The 26,933-nt window shown below is 31.0% G+C and overlaps 2 protein-coding genes across 2 annotated transcripts in view; both read right to left on the bottom strand.

The window, feature by feature from the left end:
• LOC117930520 overlaps positions 1–17,019 on the bottom strand; it is a 55,772-nt gene extending 38,753 nt beyond the window's left edge. The window contains exons 1-2 of the mRNA XM_034851163.1: positions 16,934–17,019; positions 9,658–10,389 (exon numbers count right to left, since the gene is read on the bottom strand). Coding sequence (XP_034707054.1) covers positions 9,658–10,236 — 579 coding nt within the window. The 5' untranslated portion in view covers positions 10,237–10,389; positions 16,934–17,019. The remainder of the gene's footprint in view (positions 1–9,657; positions 10,390–16,933) is intronic.
• Positions 16,404–21,634, bottom strand: LOC117930518 (probable disease resistance protein At4g27220). Its single transcript, XM_034851162.1, has 5 exons — positions 20,736–21,634; positions 19,416–20,303; positions 17,212–17,449; positions 16,934–16,968; positions 16,404–16,409 (listed from the first exon to the last, which is right to left on the bottom strand). The coding sequence occupies exons 1-5, from the start codon at positions 21,411–21,413 to the stop codon at positions 16,404–16,406; spliced, it is 1,845 nt and encodes a 614-aa protein (XP_034707053.1). The 5' UTR covers positions 21,414–21,634.
• Between the last annotated feature and the right edge of the window lie 5,299 nt (positions 21,635–26,933).

Below are 26,933 nucleotides of genomic sequence, written 5' to 3'. Positions count from 1 at the left end.
AGCTAAAATTTATATAATATATAAACAAATTTAAATTTATAAATTTATTTTTATATTATTAAATTAAATCACACATAATTATAAATATATTAATATTTTAAATTTATTAAATAAAATTTATGTGAAAATATATATTGAAAATAAAAAATTATTATTTTATTTTGACTATGTATTAGAGGTTGTATATCCTAATTCTATAATTTTAAAAAAATTACATTATTTTATTTATATTATTTACATATTTATTATAATAAAATTTTAAAAGAATCATTTTTCTAGTTTTTGTTTGTGACATTTAAAAGAAAATATATTAAACTTTTTTCTTCTTGTTATAAAATTATTATTTTCTAATAATACAAATATTTAGATAATATTTGTATTCTTTTCTCACCGAAAAAATATTGGTTTATTATAATTTTCCCTTTTATAATGAATTTTAATGTCTTTTTTGATAATTTATTAATATTAAAAGCATTTTTATTTTTATGTGGTGTATTATAAAAAAAATACTATCAAAATCACTTTCACTATCTCATAAAAGCATTACAAACAAAAACGCTATAGATTAAAAGTACTTTTGTGAGAATTACAATCAAACGGGTGATTAAGAATGTGTTTGACAATATTTTTACTTGAAGTATTTTTAGTGGAAGTGTTATCTTTGAAAACGCTTTTAGGAGAATCACCTATTAAATGTCTCATAAAAAACACTATAAGTGATTTTTTAATATTATAAGTAATTTTTCAAATTTTAAAAAGTATTTCTAAAATTTTACCAAACACTTATTTTTATTTTTATTTTTTCAAAAAGACTTTTAATACTAAAAATGTTTCTTAGAATCACTATCCAATGAACTTCAAATGCCTTTCAAAACAAAATTGTCAACTTTAGCCATGCTAGTAAACTAAAACTAACAAATTCTAATTTGTGACATAAGAGAGAATGAAAAAATCAGGTTCATGCTTGCGTATTATTTTCAATTATACTCTAAAGTTCTAACCTCTCCGCATTTTTATTTCCTTAATTTATTGAGTCCACGAGTAAGGCAAAAGAGATTATCCATGATTTGTTTGTCCATAAACATGTGTATCTCTTCTCATGTGGGTATGAGGGCACATGAGAGAAGGTGTTAGAGAGCATGATATACATTATGGACCTAAATCTTAACAATTTAAGATTATATGAAAATTGATTGTTCAACATAGTATCAAAGAAAGTTCAAAACCCTGACTCCTAGTTGTGAAACTAATTTCAATTGGACATTGCCCTGACTCCTAGTTATTTGAATGTATATCAAATATTTTGATATACAATTGCAGTTTCTAATAATAAATTGATATCTTTAACCAAAGTATCATTGGTAGGGTTTATTGGCATCATGAAAAAGTTGAAAAATAATATAAAACCAAAAGGTAAAAATTATAAAATATAAAAAAGAAAAATATGTTCTCATTGCATGAAAAGTATAAAAGAAAATTCTATATAAGAAAGATTATATAAATATTTATACATTTTTAATCTTTTCGTAGTTTATTTAAAAAGAAGTGAGCAAAAACACAGTGAGATAAGGTCAAAATTGTTGTCTACCATTTTTCCTCTTCTACCATTTTTTTTTTTATATTGTTGTCTTTTTCTCATAATTTATTTTAATATTTCAAGATCCATAATTAGTCAAAATTGTATTATTTAGTCTATCATGTATGGGAAAAAAATCAAATAAAATAAAAATTAATTAAAAATTAAACATTTTCAAATTTTTATTATTTATAAATTAAATAAGAAAGAAAATAAATCTTTAAATAAATATAACAAAACCTTAATAGATAAATGCTCAATAAATTAATAATCTTATTTAAATAGTAAATTTTTTTAATCCAATTGGATTAGTTTATTAAATAAATAAACTGTTAAATAGATAAGTTAATGATTTTTTTAAAAATTCTTAAGTGACAGTGTATAGGAAATCATGAAGACACCGTTTTATACTTGTCAAATTTTATTAAATTTTTTGAAGTTTATTAATTTTTAGGTTATTTTTTGTTGATGAAAAATTTAAAGGAAAAAAAATAAAGAGTAAAAATAAAAAGAAATAAAAAATAAAAAATTATTAATAAATTATTTGTATATATTAATCCACATCTATCTAACTGAAATTTAATTTTTTTTATATAAAAATTAAATAATTTTAAAATATATGAGTTTTAAATAAATTTTAATTATATTTGATTTTATATTATATTTTTATAGTAAAATTAAATATGGAAATAGTATTTTTTTTTATTAGTTTTTTAAAAACGTATTAGTTTATGAATATTGAGGGAGGGAGAGAGTCCTATCTGATAGGCATTGTTGGAGAGAAAATGACATCATCCTGACATCATATATTGTTCGAGAGAAAAAATGCATATCACTAAATTTTGACTTAGAAACCGAAGTTTTAGGGCTAAATAGCCCTTTTATGTAAAAAAAAAAAAATATAAGTTTTAGCCCCTTGACATAACTTATGTTTAAACTAGCCCCTTGCCACGTAGAAGTCATGTCATAATTTTTTTTCTTCAAAATTTAATTAAAAATATTAAATTGTACATTATTATTGAAATTAAAAATATATTTTTTAATAATAATAAATTATATATTTAAACTTAAATATCTAATATTACTTCAATAAAGATAAATTGATAAATATAATAATAAATAAATATTTTATTTATCAATAAATTAATAATATTAAAATAATAAAGTTATATGAAATCTAAATAAGATATGTCAATTGAGGCTTCAATTATTTTATTTTTTTACTTTAAAATTTAATTAAAAATATTAAATTTTAAATTATTATTGAAATTAAAAAAATATATACTTTAACAATAAAAATTTATATATTTAAACTTAAAGATCTAATATTACTTCAATAAAGATAATTTGATAAATATAATAAATAAATATTTTATTTATCAATTAATTAATAATCTTAAAATAATAAAATTACATGACATATAAATAAAATATAAAATTATATAATTTATTAATTTAAGTTATATCACATGTAATATTAGGAAGGGGCATTTTTTTTCCATTATATAAATGTTTAATGGTATTTTTTGTGACTTTGATGAAACTACTAAAAATTACATTTTGTAGTAGATTTTTTTTTTAATTAATTTCATTAACTAATTTCAAAATGTATCTTCAAGTCATATATATTGTGTACAAATAATAGTCTTTTCTTCCGTTAAACTATAAATACATGCTTTAAAATAATTAAAAAAATCTATATATGGAAACTTACGAATATACTATTATTTTAATAAAGATAAAATTGTCAAAATACAAATAAATTAATATCTTAAAAATACAATAAATTAAATATCTTAAATAATAAATTATATAATTTTATATCTTATTTAGATTTCATATAACTTTATTATTTTAAGATTATTAATTTATTGATAAATAAAATATTTATTTATTATTATATTTATCAATTTATCTTTATTGAAGTAATATTAGATATTTAAGTTTAAATATATAAATTATTATTATTAAAATATATGTTTTTAATTTTAATAATAATTTACAATTTAATATTTTTAATTAAATTTTAAAATAAAAAAATTTAACTGAAACCTCAATTATCAATCGGGTGTTTTAGTTAAAAAATAAAGTTTTAATTGATAATTAAGATTTCAGTTAAAAAATAAAGTCTCATGGGCAACTCAGGCTTCAATTTAAATTTTGATAAAAAAAAATTATAATATTACTCATATATGAAAGACTAATTTGAACATAAGTTTTATAAAAAGGTAAAGCTTATATTTTTTTTTTTTACATAAAAGATAAAAGGCTATTTTGCCCCCCAAAACTCTAGAAACTGGGATGAAAGACGTAACTTTGAAGAAACTTTACAATCGCATATATGTATAAAAAAATTTCATGTCACTTTCAAACTATCATGGTCTCACCCAGTGAAAGCCTGTCACCTCCTATTTTAAATTACTTTCCTTTTTCTATTTTTCTATTCTGGCTTTGGTCAATGACAAGGAATCTTTAGTGTTTCTAGCCTGGTTGTATACTTGCTCAGAACTTTATGTCTCGCTAGAAGCACGATTCAATAAACAAAAAATAAAATAAAAAATTGTTTTCTTATTTGCTTTTTGTAAGTGAAGTTTCTTACTTAAATTAAGCTAAGACGTAATTACATATATTATTTTGCTTTAAAAATTTATTATATTATGATAAATGTTTGTTGTACTTTTTGTAAGTAATTTTCGAAATTTTCTTGTAGTAATCAAAATTATTATTTTTTATTTTTCTAATAATATAAATATTTATATATCATTTTATTCTATGTATTTTTTTTTGAAAAAATATTGGTTTATCATAATTTTTCCCTTTTATAATGAATTTTATGTTTTTTTAATAATTTATTAATATTAAAAACATTTTTATGTTATGTGATGTATTATAAAAAACGACTACCAAAATCACTTTCACTATTCTCATAAAAGTGTTACGGACAAAAACATTATAATCACGATGAGGGGACCTTATGCATGAAGATAATCAATTCAATTATCAATTTATAACCCTATAATGGATTTCTAACCATATACTCCTTAGGGCCCTGTTACCTCTTCCTTCAGGTTATGGTTTTCTTTCCCAATCCCTTAAAGAGGGGATACTTCTTCAGTGAAATCCACCAATTGAGCTAAAAGGAACCTCAAGGGACATTTACATTTCTGTATTCGAGGTAGCACATGATCCACTCAATTCTCTTGTAGAGATATTGCAGAGAAAATCATAACATTTTTTCATACTTGATTTCTTGCCTAGCCAACACCTTCAAACTGAAATTAAGAACCAACCACAAATTCAAGGAATTTCACTTTAGTAATGGAAGAGAAAAAACATGATGACCGGAATATATATATATATAGCTTTTAATATATACTTAAAATTAAATAATTGATTTTTTTTTCATTTTTAATATATTCACATTTAAATATTACACATATTTTATTTAAATAAACTTAAAATATTAAAACATTTATACTTATGTATGATTAAATTTGACAATAACAAAGAAAAATAAATAAAAATGATTGATTTTTAATTTATTTATATGTTTTAAACTTTTTATAATTATTTTTAATTTTAATAATATATAAATTAAATATTTATGACATTATTGATTCAACTATGATTCAACTATTGGTCTAATTATTGAATCGTACACCAACAATTTTTCTAGTTCAATGATTGGTTTTAGAAACATTGATTTAAACATTTTTTTATAATTTTTTTTAAGAAATAAAATATTTAAAAATAATTTTACAAATCATATTTGATAATCTATTTTTACTTTTTAATTTTTAAATTTGATAACAAATTTTTTAAATTAAAGATATAACATTTTTTTATTTCTAAATTTTAATAAAATTATAATACCAAATTATCACCCAACTCACCCCTTGTTTCATATTCTTATTTACTAAAGTAACAATATATGAGTTCCACATGTAGGAATAAAAATTTTCATCCAAAAAATAGAAAATGAAAGAAAATATTCAATAATAACTGTTTATCCATGAAAGAAAATGACGTAGTTGTAGGGTATTTTTTTCTAGATTGACTTATTTTGGAAGTTATTAAAAATGGGGTTAGTTTTATAATATTGAGGGATTTTTGTCTGTTTTAATCGGTTATCCCTAAGAAGAAACTAAAAGAAGAGAGCACAAGAAATGAAAGGAGAAGAGTATTTGTTCCTAGCAAAGGGATGGTGAGTAGGAAAATGGAAAGGAGAAACAGTGGTGAAACTGACAATGAGTGAAGTTAGGAATGGATGATAAGATGGCAAAGGTGTAGAGAGTGAAGATACGGAGAAAGCTTAAGGAATGCTTGTAAAATAAGTTTGTGGAGGGACATGCCCATGTGCATTCCACTAATAGAAAAATGGCTGAAAATTAATATAATTCAGAGAGCGAGAAGGCCCATGTGAATAGCATTAATAGAAAAATGGTTGAAAATTAATATAACTCAGTCTTCAGAGCGAAGCCCATGTGAATTGCATTAATCGAAAATATAATTCCAAGGCTGCCCCATGTGCATTGCATTAATCGAGAATGTGAATTGCATTAATCGAAATATAATTCCAAGGCTGCCCCCATGTGCATTGCATTAATCGAGAAAGAGGGAGCAGGGCCCCATCTACATTGCATTAATACAAAAATGACTGAAAATTAATATAATAATTGATTTTTAGAATATCATATAATTAAAAAATATATACATAATAATAAGAAAATAAAATAAAAAGAACAAGGGAGATATGATATCTCTGCTCCAACTTTGGAACGACCCTACTTTTATTGATTAGGCTAGGTTTAACCTTTATATGAAAAAAAGGGAAAGAATGGTGTACAATCCATAAGCTAACTATTTGTTTTTCAATTTCATTTCATGATTCATATGTCAAGAAGATTGATCATGGGAGTAGAGAGCTTTGCCTATTAAAATTTTATGATTGTAAGTTTTATTGATAGATCTTATAAATATTATGAATGTGTATAAAAATTTACAAATACTATAATTTCCTGTCTCAATTCTTAAAATGTTTATATAATTATCATGAAAATATTTATTATAATAATTATGATTGAAACTCAATAGGGCAAGTGTTTTTAAGAAAATCTCTTGATGAGTGTTTCCAAAAAAAAAAAATATTACAAATAATTTTAAGATTTTTAAAAATGTTTTTAAAAATTTGTCAAATATCTATTTTTTTTTTTTCAAAAATATTATTTAAATTAAAAGTATTTACTAAAATAATTGTCAAATGGACCAAAAGTTTAATTAGTGAAAACAAATATGCTAATGTTTTCCAAAAGAAAACTCAATAATATCCATATTTTAGGGAAATATGTGAACTATCTTATTTTCACATAGGGAACTATAAAGAAGAACATCAATTTGTCACACATGATGGCTCAATGGAGATGATATTAACTCAATCACTTGTAAAAATGTATTTCTATAAACCAAAAATGAGTTGCCTCATTAATTTAATTTTCCTTCAAGATTCCACTCCACACACCATAAACCAATAATGAGTTATACCATTAATTTAATTTGCCTTAAAAATTCTACTCTACAAACTATAAGCCAAGAATGAGTTGTATCGTTAATTTAATTTCCTTTTCTTCTAAAAATTCTATTATTGATCATTTAAAACTTTTTACAATTTTAAATTACATAATTACAATCTTTATTTCTTATTAAATGATATGTAAGTATGTATCTTCATGTTTCAAACTTCCATTCAAGAAATTCATGTCTCAAATTTCCAAAATTAAGACGACTTCCCATTTACAATTCTCTACCCCTTCAATTAATCAAATGAACATGAAGGGAAACCTTATTCTTTACTACGCTTCCCTGCATCAGCTTCGATGATCCTTTGAAAGCAAAATTTAACACAAGGTTCTTTCTTTGGTCATATGTTTGCTGGTCCATTTTCTTGAAATAGATCTCCAATTTTAGAATTTCATCAACAAACACGTGGTACTTGAAAAAGCTTGGAAGGATTGCTAATCTCAAGATTAGGATGCCAATAACCCACTTCACTTAACACTTTCTAAATTTTCGTTATATTGACTTAAAAGCAAAGAAATTGGAAGCTATATTCTTGAATTATAAGCATTAGAAAATCAATTGAGCAACCGACTAGGTAGAATAACATTGACAAGAATCTGATCACATTCCATTACCACTCTTCCACCAGCCAATTTTCCCTCAAATTGAGCTTTTTAGAACTCAACTATAGCCTGTACAAGAAATTCAAATACAAAACAATGATTCAGAATCACGTTAACAAACCTTATATTCTTAACAGAATATTCTAACCCAAAATATGTTCATAAATAAGGTTCATCCCAGCCATGAATCATCTTGGGTTGAACCTTATTTCAACAAAAATATGTTCATAATTTTCAAATGGAGCATCAATCCAAGCTGGAAAAATTAGTTCGGAGACTGACCTTTCTCTTAGTAACAGCCATGGCATCCCGAGGCCTATGAGTACTCAGGAGTCCATTAAAATTATGTTGGATAACGAAAAAAATGCAGGAAATTGCAACTAGTGGTCCAACCTCATGCACCTAAAACAATCCAAAATTTCATCTGACCACCTGAACTGAAGCTTGTGAGGTTTGGCAAACACACAAGTACCATGTGTTGTAATTTGCAGAAAACAATCTCATCTGCTCCTTCCCCTCCTTCATTTTCAACTACTACTTCCATCATATGTGATCCACCTATTTTGAGTTTTTTGAGTTTTACCAGACTTTTAGCTACCGAGGGTGATATAAAACTTCTCAGACTTTTAGCTACTGAGCATGTTGCCAAATTTATCAAACTGTCACAATTCCACACTTCAAGACTCTCTAGACTTTGCAAATCAAGGCCTGGTTTGGAGTTTTCTTTCCATAAATGGGTCAGCCCTGGAAGATCACGCAACCATATTTCTCTTAACCGTCCAAGCCTCTTGGCTTGATTTTCCTCGTCATGTCCTTCAATTTGGAATATCTCTTTGACTGAACTACATCTTTTCACATTAAGTTTTCCAGATTATGTAATCTTTGAAGCATAAAGGAAGGAATGACAACCAAAATATCTCCATATTCACATACATTCAGAACTCTTAGTCTGCAAAAGGAATTAACTGGAAATTGCTCTTGCCATATTTCTGTAGTGTCATTGTAATCCAATATTAATTCCTCCAAGTTAGGGAATGCAACCTGATAAACAGATTTGTTCTGTCAATTAAAACAAGAATACAAATAACATATGCATATCTACAAAGAGGAGCTGTTTTATTTCTCTAACCCAAGCAAAGAACATGGCAAAATAATCAATTCACAGAAGATGCAATGGACAGCCACCTCTCAATGTCTAATTAGGATCATTTGGCATTTGAGAAGTTCAGGGCAAGGTGTAAATCACTTTAATAAAAATGGATTGGATTGGAATGGTGGTGCAGAATTATTTACTATAAGTTGACAGGTTATATAATAGTTTTAAAAATTAAATAATTTCTGAAAACCAATAAAATTTACTATAAATTGAAATATTGGTTTGAACTATATAAACTAGTCATATAAATTCCTCTCACAAGAAAGGATTAGGTCAAATTTTGGCTTAAAAGTTCAACTGCAATAGGGAGAAACAAAGAAATCTAGGATCCTCTCTAAAGGAACTTCTAGATCAAGTGGGGGCCAACAATCGTGTTGCTAGCATGTTGTTTTGGTCTCTGCATCCACCTTTTCAGGTCAAGTTATTAGTTTACTTGTACTGAAAGACCTGCTCAATCAGATAACTTCAATTGCATAATATAATTAATTGAAGTCTCCCACTAGTTTCTTTGAAGGGATATCTAGAAAATTCATGAATAGTCTCTGATTGGACGGGTTTTATAAACATATATAAGGGTTCACAAAACTGAAAAAATAGTGGCAAGGGAGCAATCCAATACATGATCTGCTGAGCAAACTAATTGTGATTGCTACAATAACATGAAAATTTAACGTACAATTAAACAAAATTTGACAATTATGAAACTTGATGAGGTGAATCACATCGAAAAAGGTTTGGGACCTTACCTGTTGCACCAAGAAAAGGGGCTGGTGAATCAGCATATCAAGATTTCCCATATGATGTATTTGTTGGAATGTTGGAGTTTCAAATGCAAATAAATTGACTTCAGGGCACTCACGCACCTTCAGTTCTTTCAACAATGGCCACTGTGAAGTATGTGCCCCTGGGTAGAAACTCCTAAGTTGATGTAGATGGGAGAGCCTGAGTGAGGTTACTTTAGGGAATACAAACTTAGCTGTTGTCTCGACTCCATTGTCCTTTGCGACAATTACCTCTATCCCACAAGACCACACTTGCAGTTCCTGAAGTTGCACTAGATCTCTGACTAAAGATGCTGGAAAAAGGTTTTTCAAACGCTGACATTGATCAATCATTACTGATTTTAAGTTTTGAAAAGTGAGAATTCTGTGGGGTTCCTTATTCCATATCTGCTTAACCTTTGGCAGAAATTGTAGAATCAATTTACTCAACTGAGTGACTGCTACAGCTTCCTTCACATTTATCCCTTCCATATCAAAAACCTCTTCTAATGAACTACAATCCGCTGTTTTCAGAAACTGTAGACTCTGTAACCTTTTCAACATACTGGATGGAAAAATATTCAACAGTTGTCCACAGGATGCCACCTTCACATCTTTTAGTTTGGTGAAGGAATCTTAAGGAAGTTGGTTGTGCCATATCTTTTTCACATTATCCATTCCTGAGATGTTTAATAGCTCCAAGCTAGGCAACGCAGCCTGCGGAGTTCATCCCATCATTTTGTTATTTATATATTTTGAATAATTTGACATAAAGACAATTAAGGCAAAAGGTTAATAGAAGAAAATTATCCATGTCTAGAACCAGCTAGAATTGGGGCAAGAAAAAAAAAACATAATAAATTTCATCATTTCATCTTCTCAGAAATATTTAAAATATTGCTTATGAAGTTGCCATCAATGCTATCAATACCATTGAAATCAAAATTCCATGTTCTAGGTGACTGTTTGGTTATGAGGTGTCCTTACCATCTAAGAAAGAACTTTTTAAAGATAAAACATGCATCATTTGATCTCAATGCATCAATTTAAGTCCAAGGCACTGACTAGCATTTGATCTTGGTCTATACTGATTCAAATATTCTGATACGTTAGTTGTATATATCTGGACTTACCATAGTTATGTTGTTTCCTTTCTTGTAGGCTGATTCTTAGGGATAATATCTTCCCAATTTAGGACTCTCAATTGTATATACGTGTGTATTATTCCTCTAATAAACAGAAAGTAATTTCTCCAAAATACCTTTGTTGAATTACATGGTATCAGAGCATTTGGCTCAAATTCTGGGTTTGTTATTTATGAGTCATTGATTTCCAGTGACATTCTACCATTCTCTGTTCTTCTTGGGTCACAGAATAAAAGTGACCTGGTAGTCTCACTGCCTTCGGAGGGGGAAGCGCGGTGTTAGGGTTGGCCGGTACCCGAAGGCCAATGACCGAAAGCTGAACTCGTGAAGCTCACGCGCCCTGAGAAGTAGGACGCATCAACTCATGCGCCGGCGCGTGGAGGAGCGTGGCAACTTCTTTTGACCTCCAACCAGTTCCATTGGTGTTGCAGTCCCGTTTTTTGGCTAGTGTGTGGTGCGGTGATCTCATTCTTCTTCACCTTTGCCTTGTAGATGTACGCCATTCTCTTGCCACAATACTATGCCTTTGATCTGGATCAAAATCAAAGAGGTGTTGGGATACTGGTTCGACTTCGACCTCTTGTATCCAAGAATAGGTTCTCGGCACAGGATAGCCTCTTTTAGTGTGGGATTCCTAATCTAAGAGGTTCGCGGCTGGACACCTCCGTGGCCACCACCCCGCACCCACGTTCCTTAGCCAGGTTGTGAGCGTACCCACACAACGCCTTCACCAACTTCACAGCGCATGGGCCTTCTTCCCTCAGCTTGTACATGAAGTATAGTCCGAAGGGCCTGAACACCTCCAGCATCGACGACAACTACAATAGTTCCTCGGACATAAAGCCTAACGCGCTCTCCTTGGCGTCCCTTCACCATCTTCTCAACAACCTTCGAGCTCTCTCTCTCACTTGGGTGGAACCAGAGACGCCCGCTTTGAAGAAACCCAATGGCACAGGTGCTCGTTCTTGGATTGTGAGATTCTATTCTTGGGATTTCAAGTGTTTCTGTTACTATTTCTGTTTGGTCTACAAGAGGTACTTGTCTCTTTCTTTCTTCTTGCTGCAGTGAATTGCAATTTTTGGTCTGGGCTACTCTTATCTGGGTGTAAAATTACTTTGGAGATTGAATTTTATTGCCATGGAAGAGAATAAGAATTATGTTGCTGATATAGTGCCTGTTGTGTCAAAAATAACTGAACACAAATTAAATGGGTCTAATTATATTGAATGGAGCAAGACGATCAAATTTTATCTGAGAAGTGTTGCTAAAGATGACCACTTGACCGAGGAACCTCCTAATGATAATACTAGAAAACTTTGGATGCAAGATGATGCATGGTTATTTCTGCAGATTAAAAACTCTATTAATAGTGATATTGTTGGTCTGCTGAATCATTGTGAATTTGTTAAAGAGCTAATGGTTTATCTAGATTTTCTTTACTCTGGAAAATGAAATGTATCTCGGATGTATGATGTATGGAATGCCTTCCATTGTCCTAAGAAGGGAGTTAAATCCCTCATTGCATACTTTATGGACTTCAAGAAGGTATATGAGGAATTGAATGCACTTATGCCTTGTTAGAGTACAACAGGCTCAAAGGGAACAGATGGTTGTTATGGGTTTCTTATCTGATCTCCTATCTGAGTTTGAGACTGCAAAATCTCATATTCTTTCTGGTTCTGACGTTGGTTCCCTTCAGGAAGTGTTCATTAGAGTTCTACGAATTGAGAATGTCCCGTCTTCTCAACACACCAATGTTCTTGCTGCAAAATGAGGAAATGCAGAGAATGCAAGGGGGGTGAATAACAGGGGCGGAAACAGGGCATTTGAAAATCGTGGCAATGATTCAAGTACCATTGTGTGTTTTTACTACCATGAGGCTGGCCATACCAAGAAGAACTACAAGAAATTGCAGAATCGGAATCAGAAAAATCAAACTACCAATGTTGCTACATTTGATATTGCTACATCTTTAGACTCCTCGGATAAGATCGTCACAATGACAGTAGAAGAGTTTGATAAATATTCACAGTATCAGGAAGCACTGAAATCATCTACTTCTGTTAGTGATTTGGAAGAGTCAGGTAAAATGTGTCTTGTCTCCTCCTCAAACAAATGGATAATTGATTCAAGTGCCACAGATCATATGACAGGTAATAATAAAACTTTCTCTACCTTCAGAACATATTCTGCTCCTCCTATTACTATTATTGATGGTTCTACCTATGAGATTAAAGAGTCTGGGACTGTGAAACCAACATCTTCTATTACTTTATCTTCTGTGTTAAACTTATCAAATTTGGCCTTTAACTTAATCTCTGTCAGTAAACATACCAAAAATTTGAATTGTAGTGTCTTATTTTTCCCTGATCATTGTGTGTTTCAAGATCTTATGGCGAAACGGGCATTTGGTAAAGGACATGTATCTGATGGGCTCTATATTCTTGATGAGTGGGTACCTCGACCAATTGCGTGTGTCAGTACCGCCTCTCCTGTTGAAGCTCATTGTTGGTTAGGATATCCTTCTCTACCGATGTTGAAGAAATTATGTCCTCAGTTTGATAATTTACCTTCATTAGATTGTGAGTCTTGTCATTTTGCGAAGCATCATCGTAGTTCTTTAGGCCTAAGGATTAATAAATGGGCTGAGTCTTTGTTTGAATTAGTACATTCTGATGTTTGGGGTCTTTGTCCTATTACTTCTAAAACCGGGTTTCGATATTTTGTTACCTTTGTGGATGATTTTTCTCGAATGACTTGGATTTATTTTATGAAGAATCGTTCAGAAGTATTTTCACATTTTTGTGCATTCTCTACTGAGATTAAAACCCAATATGATGTGTCTGTGAAAATATTAAGAAGTGATAATGGAAAAGAATATGTGTATAACTCATTTAAGAACTACATGAGTCACAATGGGATTCTTCATCAAACATCTTGTGTTGATACTCCTTCTCAAAATGGGGTTGCTGAAAGAAAAAACAAGCATTTACTTGAGACGGCTCGTGCACTCATGTTTTAGATGAAGGTTCCAAAACAATTTTGGGTTGATGCAGTTTCCACAGCTTGTTTTCTAATCAACCGTATGCTCACTATAGTGCTTAAAGGTGATATTCTGTACAAAGTAATATATCCACAGAAATCACTCTTTCTAATTGAACCAAGAATTTTTGGATGTACATGCTATGTTAGAGATACAAGGCCTTCTGTTACTAAACTTGATCCTAAGGCATTAAAGTGTGTTTTTTTTGGGTACTCAAGACTGCAAAAGGGCTATAGATGTTTCTTGACTGATCTCAATAAGTATCTAGTATCAACGGATGTTGTGTTTTCAGAAAACACATCCTTTTTCTCTTCACCCATAAGTTCTGCAAGTGAGGAGGAGGAAAAACAATGGTTTGTGTATCAAGTGGTTAATTCAAGACTAACTATTGGGCAATCAAGTATGGTTGATTATGATATGTCTCTTGCTCGTTTGGGTACTGTTGTTGATGTTCCTCCTGCTCCAGTCAAACCACCAATTCTATAGGTGTACTCTCGGCGCCCAGTGACAACAGATACATGTCCTGCACCAGCTCCTTCGTCATATGATCCTTCCAGTGATCTTAACCTTCCCATTAGCCTTTGAAAAGGTAAACGACAATGCAAATCTACCTATTCCATTGCTAACTTTGTGTCTTATGATCACCTGTCATCTTCCTCGAGTGTTTTTATAGCCTCTATAGATTCTATTTTAGCACTTAAAACTGTTACAGAGGCCCTGAGTCATCCTAGTTGGAAGAATGCAATGCTTGAAGAAATCTATGCATTGGAGGACAATCATACATGGAAACTTATTGATTTGCCTTAAGGAAAGAAAGTTGTTGGCTGCAAGTGAGTCTTTGTAGTAAAAATTAATCCTGATGGCTCTATGGCAAGACTGAAAGCCAGGGTTGTAGCTAGAGGATATGCTCAGACATATGGAGTAGACTATTCTGATACTTTCTCTCCAATTACCAAACTGAATTCAGTTCAACTATTTATTTCTATTGTTGCTTCCCAACAATGGATGATACATCAGTTAAACATCAAGAATGCTTTTCTTCATGGTGATCTAGAAGAAGAAGTTTATATTTGATCTAGAAGAAGAAGTTTATATGGAGCAACTTCTTGGGTTTGTTGCTCAGGGGGAGTATGGGAAGGTTTGTTGTTTGAAAAAAGCTCTTTATGGATTGAAGCAAAGTCCCCATGCTTGGTTTGGAACATTCAGTAAGGAGATTCAAGCATTTGGCATGAACAAGAGCAAGAAAGATCATTCCGTTTTCTACAAGAAATCGGCTGCTGGTATCATACTTCTTGTGGTTTATGTCGATGATATGGTAAGTACAGGAAATGATCATGCAGGAATCTTTGATATTAAGGCATTCATGCATTCCAAGTTTCATACAAAGGACTTGGGTGAACTGAAGTGTTTCCTGGGAATAGAAGTATCAAGGAGTAAGAAAGGGATTTCTTATCACAAAGGAAGTATGTGTTGATCTGCTTGAAGAGACTGGTAAGATAGAAGCAAAGCCATGTACTACCTCGATGGTTCCTAATGTACAGCTTATGCCAGATGATGAATATCCCTTCTATAACCCTGAGATGTATCGGAGGGTGGTTGGGAAGCTGAATTATCTCACCGTGACAATACCAGATATTGCATATGCAGTAAGTGTTGTTAGTCAGTTCACATCTGTGCCTACAGTAAAGCATTGGGTAGCTTTAGAGCAGATTTTGTGCTATTTGAAGAAGGCTCCTACTCTAGGTATACTATACAGTAGTCAGGGACACACTCGCATTGAGTGTTTTTCTGATGCGGATTGGGCAGGTTATAAGTTTGATAGAAGATCCACTACAGGTTATTGTGTGTTCTTTGGTGGGAATCTAGTGGCTTGGAAAAGTAAGAAGCAGAGTGTTATATCCCGTTCGAGTGCAGAATCTGAGTATAAGGCCATGGCATAGGCTACTTGTGAAATCATATGGATACATCAACTCTTATGTGAAGTGGGAATGAAGTGCACAATGCCAGCGAAGCTTTGGTGTGACAATCAAGCCACTCTTCATATTGCTGCGAACCCAGTCTATCATGAAAGAACCAAACATATTGAGGTCGATTGTCACTTCATTCGTGAAAAGATTGAGGAAAATCTAGTCTCTACTGACTATGTGAAGACTGGAGAGCAACTTGGGGATATTTTTACAAAAGCTCTGAATGGAACTCGAGTTGAGTACTTTTGTAACAAGCTGGGCATGATCAACATCTATGTTCCAGCTTGAGGGGGAGTGTTAGCTGTATATATCTGGACTTACCATAGTTAAGTTGTTTCCTTTCTTGTAGGCTGATTCTTAGGGATAATACCTTCCCAATTTAGGACTCTCAATTGTATATATATGTGTATTATTCCTCTAATAAACAAAAAGTAATTTCTCCAAAATACCTTTGTTGAATTACAAGATACAATAAAGAAAAAGACAAGGAGGAGGATCCTACAATTGCTAAATTTTGTCATTTTTCTTGCCACTTTCACATGAATTATTTTGTTAGCTGAGCAGAGGAATTCACATTTACAGCTGAAATTTTGTGGATGGAACACAAATTCCAGATCCCAGAAAATGATTTGAAGCACCTCTCAATAGCATTTATGTACAAATGGTGGAAAAACATATGGGAAGCAATAAGATACTCTAACCATCTTATAATCCCCAAATCCACCTTTCCTTAATTAAAACCAAAAAAATACTAAAGTTCTACCTTAACATTATTATAGGCAACTACTTTGGGTTGTCCTGTATATGTTTACCAGAGATCCCCATTGAAGAGGGGGTGGAGGGAATGTATGTGCTTAAAAAAGTTGAATTCCATCACCTAAAATAATTAGAATTTGTAAGGAAAAAAAATCTGTCAACAAATAACAGAATTTGGATGAAATTCATTCGAATATAAATAGAAAACTGTCATACAATTAAAATATTCCAGAAGCAAGATTTAATCTAAATTTTCTTTCTTTCCATTCAAAATTTGATTCTAAACAGTATTATAAGGAAATTTAATATCATAAGAAGTAAAAAGAAAAGGATTCTAAGAGAGAACTGACCTTCTCATTAAAGAGCACTGCAACTGGGATATCATCTGCAGAATCAAACCTTTTTAGAACATGATATGCTTGATAGAAACTTGTTAGGCTGGATAAAGATTCTAGTGAAAGATGGATTAACTTAGGAAATATGATAGTGCCCATAAGACCCAAGGCCATAGAAGCAGGGAAAAGGTTTCTCAAGCTCCCACATTTGTGTACTTTTAACCATTTCAGGTTTTGGAAGCACAGAATGTGTCGAGGGTCCTTGTTGCATATATGTCTCAACATAGGCAAACCAATTAAACTCTGTTTTTCTAACTTAGGCGGGAGCCCAACAGGTCCATCATCAACATTTTGCCCTTCAAGATCAAATACTTCTTCAAATTGTTTACAGTTTTCCACTATTAGTACTTCCAAATTCTGTAAGTTTTGAAGCAAACTGGGTGGGAGTACTTTCAACAGTGAAGCACAATTCTTTATCTTCAGGGACCGGAGGTTGCAGAAGGAAAGTAGGAGTTGACCATGCCAACCCTCCTGTAACATGAGAAACTCGGAGAGCATAAGAACAATGGTATATTGAATCATTTGTATATGCCAAACTACTGAGGACAAGGCATAATACTGCAATAAATATAGTGAAAATAATTATCATGACAGCTGTAATCTCAAATAAAATTAGAGTTTTCTATCAAGCATATTTATAGTTTCCAGAAATGTTATAAATGATATGCAATTTCTCAAAACTTTAGGCATTTGTAGTTTCTGTCAAGATTTTCGTACACATATATATACATACACACATATTGTGTACGTGTTTATATATGGATTTTATACTAAGCTCTCCAGAACTAATGGTCTAGTATTTGGACATAGCACCAAGACAAGATTCACTGGGTCTATTTGGATTGTGAACAGTTTTCTATTACATCAATGGATAAACCTTAAATCTTTGCACAGTTTTCCCTTTGAACCCAGAGTTTCAAATATTAAAACAAAACATGTAACCTACAAAAGGCATGATGTCATGTCATATTTTCCTTTCATTTATTAATAGGTTGGGTATTAGTTGAAACTCATTCTCTTAAAGTCTTAGAAGAAGAGGCATTAACAGTGATAATTTTTGGGAAATAAATGAAGGGTGACCTATTGACCCAAATCAATTGAGTGGCAAGTCCTGAAATTTTTTTCCAAAAATAGCAATTTATTAAACCGAAGAGATTCAAAAATAAAATAACTAGTTAGAAAGTATTATTGAGCTATAACATACCAGTTGGTTGAAAACCGATGTTTGATTATCAAGTTCACCCTCTGAACAAATGCCGTTGAACCTTACATTAGTTGTTGGTGACCTCTTTGTGGTGGAAGGCATTGTTTTCCCTTCTAAGCAGAAATTTCTGAGCTTCGGTAAATGTTGTAAAGTCAAGTCTTTCAGCTCAGCGAACAAAATTGCATCAACAACATCATCTCCATCTTATTTTCCTTGTGCAACCATTTTATACATATTTTTTCAAGTCTTGAAAGGCCTCTAGCCATAGACATTGAAAAGAGGAATTTTAAACCATCGCAATGTTCCACTTTTACAATTCTTAAGTAACTAAAGCACCCTACTAGAAGTTGGCCATGACATACTTCTTGCAAGTTAATCAACTGATTGAGAAATAATGACTCCAGAACAGGAAAAGCACAAGGTGACAGAATTGGATCCATTGAATTCATGATATGTTGCATCTCTGGACTTCTTTCAACATGGAGATGCTTTAATCGAAGAAAACCTTCCCTATCTAACTTGGGAAAAACATTTGCAGCACCACTCAGTTCACGCAAGTGTAGATCTTTTGCTCCTTTCAACAATAAGCTAATACCATCAGCTAGATGAAGGCTTGTATCGAGCTTATTGAGCTTCAATGTTTTTGTGGTTGGACAATGTTTATCCCAGCTCCAGACATCACCTATAAATATTCCATATCTTATCAACTTCTCAAACAGGACGTCTGTCAGCAACAGTTCGGCATCTGGTATTTGTATGTCAAAAGTAGTTAAATGGGGCAAATATTTTAACTCAGCAATGGAAGCATTACTCTTTCCTTCCACCTCCCATAGAGTAAAACTATTTTCCACGCACAAATTTTCTAATTTGGACAAGCTTGATATGACATTTGGTGGAATTTCTCTAAGTTTGGAACAGTCCCGCAAATCAAACAGCCTTACATGGGTCAACTGCGCTATTTCTCTGGGCAACTTTTCAATATTCGAACCCATAAAGCTAAGAAATTCTAGTTTCTTTAGCTCTACAATTATCGAGATGTCTCCTAACTTGCACCAATTCAAACTCAACTTTCGAAGATTTGTAAGGCAACGGAGTGATGAAGGTAGTGATGTAAAATGCATATTAGAAAGGTCTAAAACTTTGAGTTTTTTCATCCCTTCAAAAAATGTCTGGGATTTTCAGATGATAATCAATGGTGTGATAGAATAAAAAAAGTTCAAGTTCTGGACATACCAATCCTATAGGAAGCTCACAGATATCATTGTAAGCCAAAGACATCTTGGTGCAGGTTTGGAGTTCATCCATCTTTGGCCACTCTGCCAATTCATCTTCTTGCAGATAAAATACACGATGGACCTTGGATACAATTGCTATGGCAACATCACGAACAACATCATGCATTCTAACAAATGAATTGTGGGCAGTGTCTAGTAACAGCTTTGAAGCTTTGAGGCTATCGACCAATGTATCAATTCTGTTTTTTGCCTCTTCCAATGTATTAGTTCCTTGAAACAATCTCAGACCCATACCATATTTCAATAAATCATCAATATAAATCTTAGTAGACATTAAACCACAAAGTAAGAACAAGGACTTAACTTCATCACCCTCCAAGTGTTTGTAACTCAACTCCAGAGTTGAGTATACCATTGCATCCATTCCTTTAATGTTTGTTGGAATAGACCTCTTTAGTTGTCGCAAGGCATCCTCCCATATAGACAAACCCTTGTTTTTTAATGCCTTTGCCACTGTTACGATTGCAATTGGCAAACCCACACATTCTTTTGCTACATCAATTGCTATGGATTGCAAATCTGGCTCCTCAATGGAATCACCTGCCATCTTCTTAAATAAAATCAATGCTTCTTCTTCTTGTAAGTGTTCAACAGGGAAATCCTTTTGAGTACCCATCTCATTGGACAATACATGTTTATTTCTAGAAGTGAGCACCATTTTACATCCCTTATGATCATCTCCAAAAGGAATTTCCACTTTCTCCAGATCGAGTTCAGTCCAAATATCATCCAAAATGATGAGGATCTTCTTCACTTTCTTCAACCTCTCACATAGTCGAGCCGCTCTTCCCATTTCACTCTCCTCCTCAAATTTCAAACCAAGCATGTAACGACCCGCACCCAACCATGTAGATATTGTCCGCTTTTGGCCCAAGGGGGCCCTCACGGCTTTAAAACGCGTCTACTTGGTTAAGAGGAATCTCTACATATATAGCGCCAGAAACATTCTCCCCTATCCGATGTGGGACATCACAAACACCTCCCCATGCAAACACAACGTCCTCGTTGTGTCCCATGAGATTGCGGGGTCAAATAGACAAATACCCCTTTTACGGAGTCAAACAAACTCCCACACCGGGGTCGAGGATCGACTCTGATACCATTTGTAACGACCCGCACCCAACCATGTAGATATTGTCCGCTTTGGCCCAAGGGGGCCCTCACGGCTTTAAAACGCGTCTACTTGATTAAGAGAAATCTCTACATATATAGCGTCAGGAACATTCTCCCCTATCCGATGTGGGACATCACAAAGCATGTCTGCAAGTTCACCTTGAATTTTTTTCAACTCAGGAGTGGAAGATATATAAGCCATAACCACCTTGTCAAATAACTTCTCTTCTTCAGCTTGTTTAGCTACTTGTTTCATCAGCGTGGTCTTCCCCACACCAGCCATTCCCCATACCCCAATGATATTGACATGAGCATCCCTCAAGGCCTCCATAATTTCATCCAAAGTAGTCATTCTTGATTCTAAAGCTTCATGACATTTGAAAGGCGCAGATCCTATCCCTGGCAGAGGAGCACGATATGATACCCTCTCAAATTTTCCATTTCCTTGGATTTCAGCAACAACCCTTGCCCTCTTCTTCGCTTCCCTGCTCAGCTGGTATTGTGACTTCAAATTTGGACAGGACCCATTGAAACAACTCTGGTTTGCTTTCTTTTCAACCTCAAAAAATTTGCCAGCCTCTTCCATGAACCCACTAACACGTAAAAGCCACTTGTCAACATCAGCCTCAATTTCATCCCCATTCCTAATAGCTTCATCTACAGATCGCTCCAACCTAGCCCTGGCATCCCCTAGCTTCTCAACTTGTTGCCTGAGATCATCAATGTTGCTGCGGTAGTTAAACATATAGCCAAATGAACGTCCAATTGGAGCGACTAGGTACTCTGCAACTTTTGCTGCAATCGTAACAACAATTTCCTCCATTTCCTATTTGGGATTTCCCACTTTTTCTCCTCCAGGAAACCAGATGACAAAAAATACCAGCAGTGTGGATTCAATGAAAGGGTTTTTACTTTTAGCAAGCAAAGGGCCTCAAAGGACTATGGGTCAAGAGAGAACTTATGCAATTGGATTCAATGTGACAAAAGGATAAAAGGAAAAGGAAATGAAAGGTTTTAGAAAGCAAAGAAGGAGATGGAGGCACTAACCAGCAGAATGGAAATGAAAATGAAAATGAAAATCAGCCGTGGTATGCCCTCTCAATTATTCAAAGTTCCAACCATATCCATCGATGGGTTCTCAGTAAGTCAAGTTATCATTACAATTTCTGAGTTTTTTTGTTACTGTCTTTAATGTTATTATCTATTTTCTCACAGTAGTTAAGATTTTGATTTCACTCTTCTTGGAAAGCTTACCATGCTACCTGTGCTTTGGTGGCATTTTTCAACCATAAGCCACACTGTCTTCACAACTCTACTTGGATTAAGGAAAGTGAAGAAAAATGAAAATAAAAGTAGAACCTTCTACCAGGCTGCTGGTATGAATTATAGTCAAGGAAGACAAAAAAGGCAAAAAAAATTGAAAGGAGAAGCAAGTTGGTCAATTCTGGCTTCTTGTTTGCTCCTACCACATCAAATAAGACAACACTCAACTAATTACAATTAATTTGCCTACTAAAATTTTCCAACTTTATTAGCAATGAAGCCATCTCATTTGACCAAAATAAAAATAAAAATTTGAATCTCTTATCCTTCGTGTATAAACCATTTGTGAGCCCATCATTATATAGTTTTCAATTTTTGTTAATTTATTCATATTTTGTATCATCTTTTTATTATTTATTTTTTCAAAATAAATGAGCTAATATTTTTATCTATAAACTCGTTACATGTATGGTATTAAAAACTTTTTTTTTTTATTTGATGTAAAATATCATGCTAATAGGAAGTCGATTATTTTATAATATTTATGATCTATATTATATGATATAATAATATTTATTTCATTTATTCTTTTTTTTTATATAAGAAAAAGTAAAATTAAAACTAGTAAAGTGTATGATAAGTCAATTTATTGATTTAACATGATTTAATGACTTAATTTAAGTCATTAATTAAATATATTAAATATATTTGATAAAGTAATGTAATATATTACAACTTAAAGTTAAAATTGATTGAGTAATTCAATTTAACCACTTAATATAATTTAATAACTTAAAAATGTTGGGATTGAGCCATATGTGCCCAACATGGCTGGCGCTTAGCACATTCAAAGGAAAAGCCAGAGACTCAGAGCCGTGGCCCCTCAATCCACCAATTGTTTATTTGTCCCTTTATACAACATAGGGGGTGTCACTAGGAGGATTCGCTACTAGGACTAAACCTATGTCCAACCAACTCCTGGTACCATCTGAGTTTATTTGTCCCTTTATACAACATAGGGGGCGTCACCAGGAGGATTCGATACTATGACTAAACCTTATGTCCAACCAACTAGGAGTTGGTTGGACATAAGGTTTAGTCCTAATATCGAATCCTCCTGGTGACACCCCCTATGTTGTATAAAGGGACAAATAAACAATTGGTAGATTGAGGGGCCACGGCTTTGGCTGGTCTTCCCTTCGGATGTGCTAAGCGCCAGCCATGTTGGGCCCATATAGCTCAATCCCAACAAAAAATAGTTTAATTCAAAGACAATTTTACGTAATAGTTTATGCAGTGAAGTTGACTTATAATGCCATCAACCCTAAATATATTCCAAATTTGAATTCTAAATTGCATATGCTCTTCTTCTTTGAGTTTGATAACACATTCCATATATGAATTTCTAAAAATAAGTCCTAAAAATATTAAAGAAATAATAATAAAATGGAAGAAAGCAATAAATAAAAAAGATAAAAAAATTATATATGTTTAGCCTTTGAGTTTCTAATTTAGTTGGCACATTGGCTTTAATCATTTCTAGTCTTACTTCTACTACAAGTTGGGGCGACTTGTAAATCCAATTTAATAATAAAAACAAGCTTTTATAGTATCTATTTTATTTTTTAATGAAAACTCCAATCCTTTTTTCCCCTTTCTGGAATAAGAAAGAAAAAAAATGGCATTTAAGAATGATTTTGGTAGTATGTTTTAAGACTCAATACTACGTGCTATCAGTAATTATTTTCTAAAACAATTCTAAAAAATAGTTTTTAAAAACTATTCTCTAACTCTTATAAATAAAAAATATATTTGAAAACTTAAAATATTTTTAACATGTTTTTTATATTTTTAAATATACTAATTTTTATATTTAATATTTTATTTTTAATTATTCTATATATTTATATAATTATTTCTTAAAATAGTTCTTAAAAAACTAGTAAAAAAAATATAAAATAATTAAAACATGTTATTTATAAACACTTTATTTTTATTCTTAAAAACAAAAATTAAAAAATAATTTTTTATTAGGAAACGATTTTTTTTTATGATTTTTGTTCTGAAAAACAGAAAACTATTAAACTCAAGCATGCCCTAATATAATTATTTTTATTCCATACGAAATCCTCAATTTGCCATTAAATAAAAATGTTTAAAATATTTTTAAGTTTCTATACTTATTATTGATGATTATTTTAATTTTGATAAAATATATCAATTATAAAAAATAAAAAATATGGCACTATTATTCAATGTTTTAAAAACCGGACCGGACCGGCCGGTCCAACCGGTCGAACCGTCGACCGGTGACCCTTCCGGTTCGGTCCAGCCCAATGAACCGTTCTACGGTCAAACCGGTATTGAACCGGTCAAACCGTCGGTTGAACCGCCAAACCGGTCAAACCGTCCGGTTTTTAACAAACCGGCCAAGGCTTTTTTTTTCTCTATCCTACAAATATTTGTTACTATTAAGAAGCCCATTAACGATTGGACCCATTCCAGGCCCAATACTTCTAAAACTTAACCAATTATAAACCCACATTTGGTTCAAGCCACCAGGCCCAATCCAAAAAAATATAACTTATAAAACTTCCTCTTGGGCCCTGCCTTCAAGCCCCATTTGCTGACTTACTTAGCTACAAAAACTGATGCAAGGTATCTATTTATAGACCACTTGAAGCACATGAACTTCATGTGCTTCCGATGTGGGACTGGGAATAGTACCAACATGCCCTCTTTGAGGGCTGGACGCATGCAGACTGGACGCTTATGGGCTGGACGCATGAACCATGGAGCATTGCAATTTTGTTAAAATATATATATATATAATAAGACTTAAGATTAATGTTTTTATTTCAAATTTTTATCATATAAAATCTGTAAAGAAATGTAAATATTTAAATTCCTATTTATTTTTGTAATAATAATTATGAAAAATAATATAAACTAATTAATAGAATAATTTTAAAACAATAAAATACAAAAAAAAAGATAAAATTAAATATTATAAATTTTTCATCTTAAATATATCTTCATTCTTAAATGTTATATATTTCTATTTAATAAAATTTAAAATATTAAACTTTATCACTTAATTTAATATACCAAATATAAAAACCAAACATTATTAAAATTTATAATTTTATATATTTTTAATTTTTATAATTATTTTTAATTTTATATAATATATAAATTATATATTTATTACATCACCGGTTCAACCGGTTCGACCGCCGGTCCAACCAGTGAACCGTGAACCGGTAATTTTTCCGGTTCGATGACCGGTCCGGTTTTTGAAAACATTGCTATTATTTCTCCTATTTTTTTAAAAAAGAATTAACGTTTATTTTTAAAATGGTAAATAAATCTTTTTCAAATAAAAAAGTGAGTTCATCATCAAGTGGAAGTGTATGGAGCAAAATGCGGGATCCACATTATAAGATAAAAATAATTTTAATATCCATTTTTAATACAAGTAAAATAAGCACTTTAATTATTTTTTTAAAATCCTTATTTGATCATGATTTCTTATGTTTGTTTTTAGAAATTGTTTTTACGTTAAAGAACCAAAAAAAAGTTTTTTAATATTTTATAAATATAAGGATATTTGGCAAGATGTTTTTATAAAAGAATTTTAAAAATAAAGAACAAAAAGACTTGTTTGGATAAATTATTATTTTTTAAATTATTTTGATTTTGTAATAACATTTTAAATTCAATTCATCTAATATTAATTAATTAAATTTAATTGAAGTCTTGTTGAAAATGAAATTAATTTTGTAATTATATTAGTATTCAATTTTTAACATAATATTCTACAATGTTTTGATTTAATCTACAATTAATTGGATCAATTTTTTTTATTACAAATTATCCTTAAAATTGACCTATTCCCTTTATAATTTATAATATTTATTTCATTTATTCTTTTTTATTATTTTTAAAGAAAAAGTAAAATTAAAACTATTAAGTGTATGATAAGTCAATTTATTGATTTAATATGATTTAATGATTTAATTTAAGTCATTAATTAAATATATTAAATATATTTGATAAAGTAATTTAATACATTACAATTTAAAGTTAAAATTGATTGAGTAATTCAATTTAACCCCTTAATATAATTTAATAACTTAAAAATAGTTTAATTCAAAGACAATTTTAAGTAATTAAACAAGAAGGAAGAAGAAGGCGGGGGTTGCTGTTCAAATCCATGGAGATGGCCATTCTGAGAGGGTATCGTTTCGTCTTTCGAAGAAAAGTTATTTCCTTGTCCACTGACTTGTATACAGTAAGGAAAAACAGGGCATTCTCTACTTGTTCTTATCAAGTTCCTTGGAAATTCTTTTTCCAAGTTCTCTTGCTGACATGTTTGATACGTGGGGATGAAGACTATAAACGGACACATCTATTTTCTTTTTTTGTCATTTTTCTTTATATTTGGATGACTGGAGTGATTATAAGAATGGAAAGAAAAATAATTTCCATTAGGAGACATTTTAATTTATTTGATGCAATTTATTTTTAAAAATATTTTTCAAAAAGTAAAAATATTTTTTATTTGATTTTATAAAAAATTTTACAAATTTAGTTTATATAATATAAACTAAATTTCATTGAAATCTTATTAAAAATAATTTTGCAATTACAAATAAATTAGAAAATCAATAGTTTTTCATAAAATATGAAAAGTAATACTATAATAAAATAATAGATTATATTTTTTTATAAACATTCTAAAAATATGAATATTAGCATTTATCAATTTTGTTAAAAATGAATAATAACAAATTAAAAATAATTATTATTAATACTATTTTATTTGAAATGAATTTTAAAATAAATAAGCTTTTTAAGATATAAATGATTCAAGTTGTTTATTACATGTACAAATCTAGTAATTAATTAAGGATAAAGTGTTTGAAAATTTTTATTTAGTCTATAATTAATTAATTAATTTTTTGAATTCTAAATAACTCAAAGCATTAATTATTCCTCATTCAATTTAAAATTTATTTACCTAACTAGAAAACTCAAAAAACATAATTGTATGTAAAAAAGAACAATAAAGCCACAA

The sequence above is a fragment of the Vitis riparia genome, chromosome 14 (genome assembly GCF_004353265.1).
Source record: "Vitis riparia cultivar Riparia Gloire de Montpellier isolate 1030 chromosome 14, EGFV_Vit.rip_1.0, whole genome shotgun sequence".
Lineage (NCBI taxonomy): Eukaryota > Viridiplantae > Streptophyta > Magnoliopsida > Vitales > Vitaceae > Vitis > Vitis riparia.
Note: the sequence above shows the minus strand (reverse complement) of the source record. Positions and strands in the feature narration are given on the sequence as shown.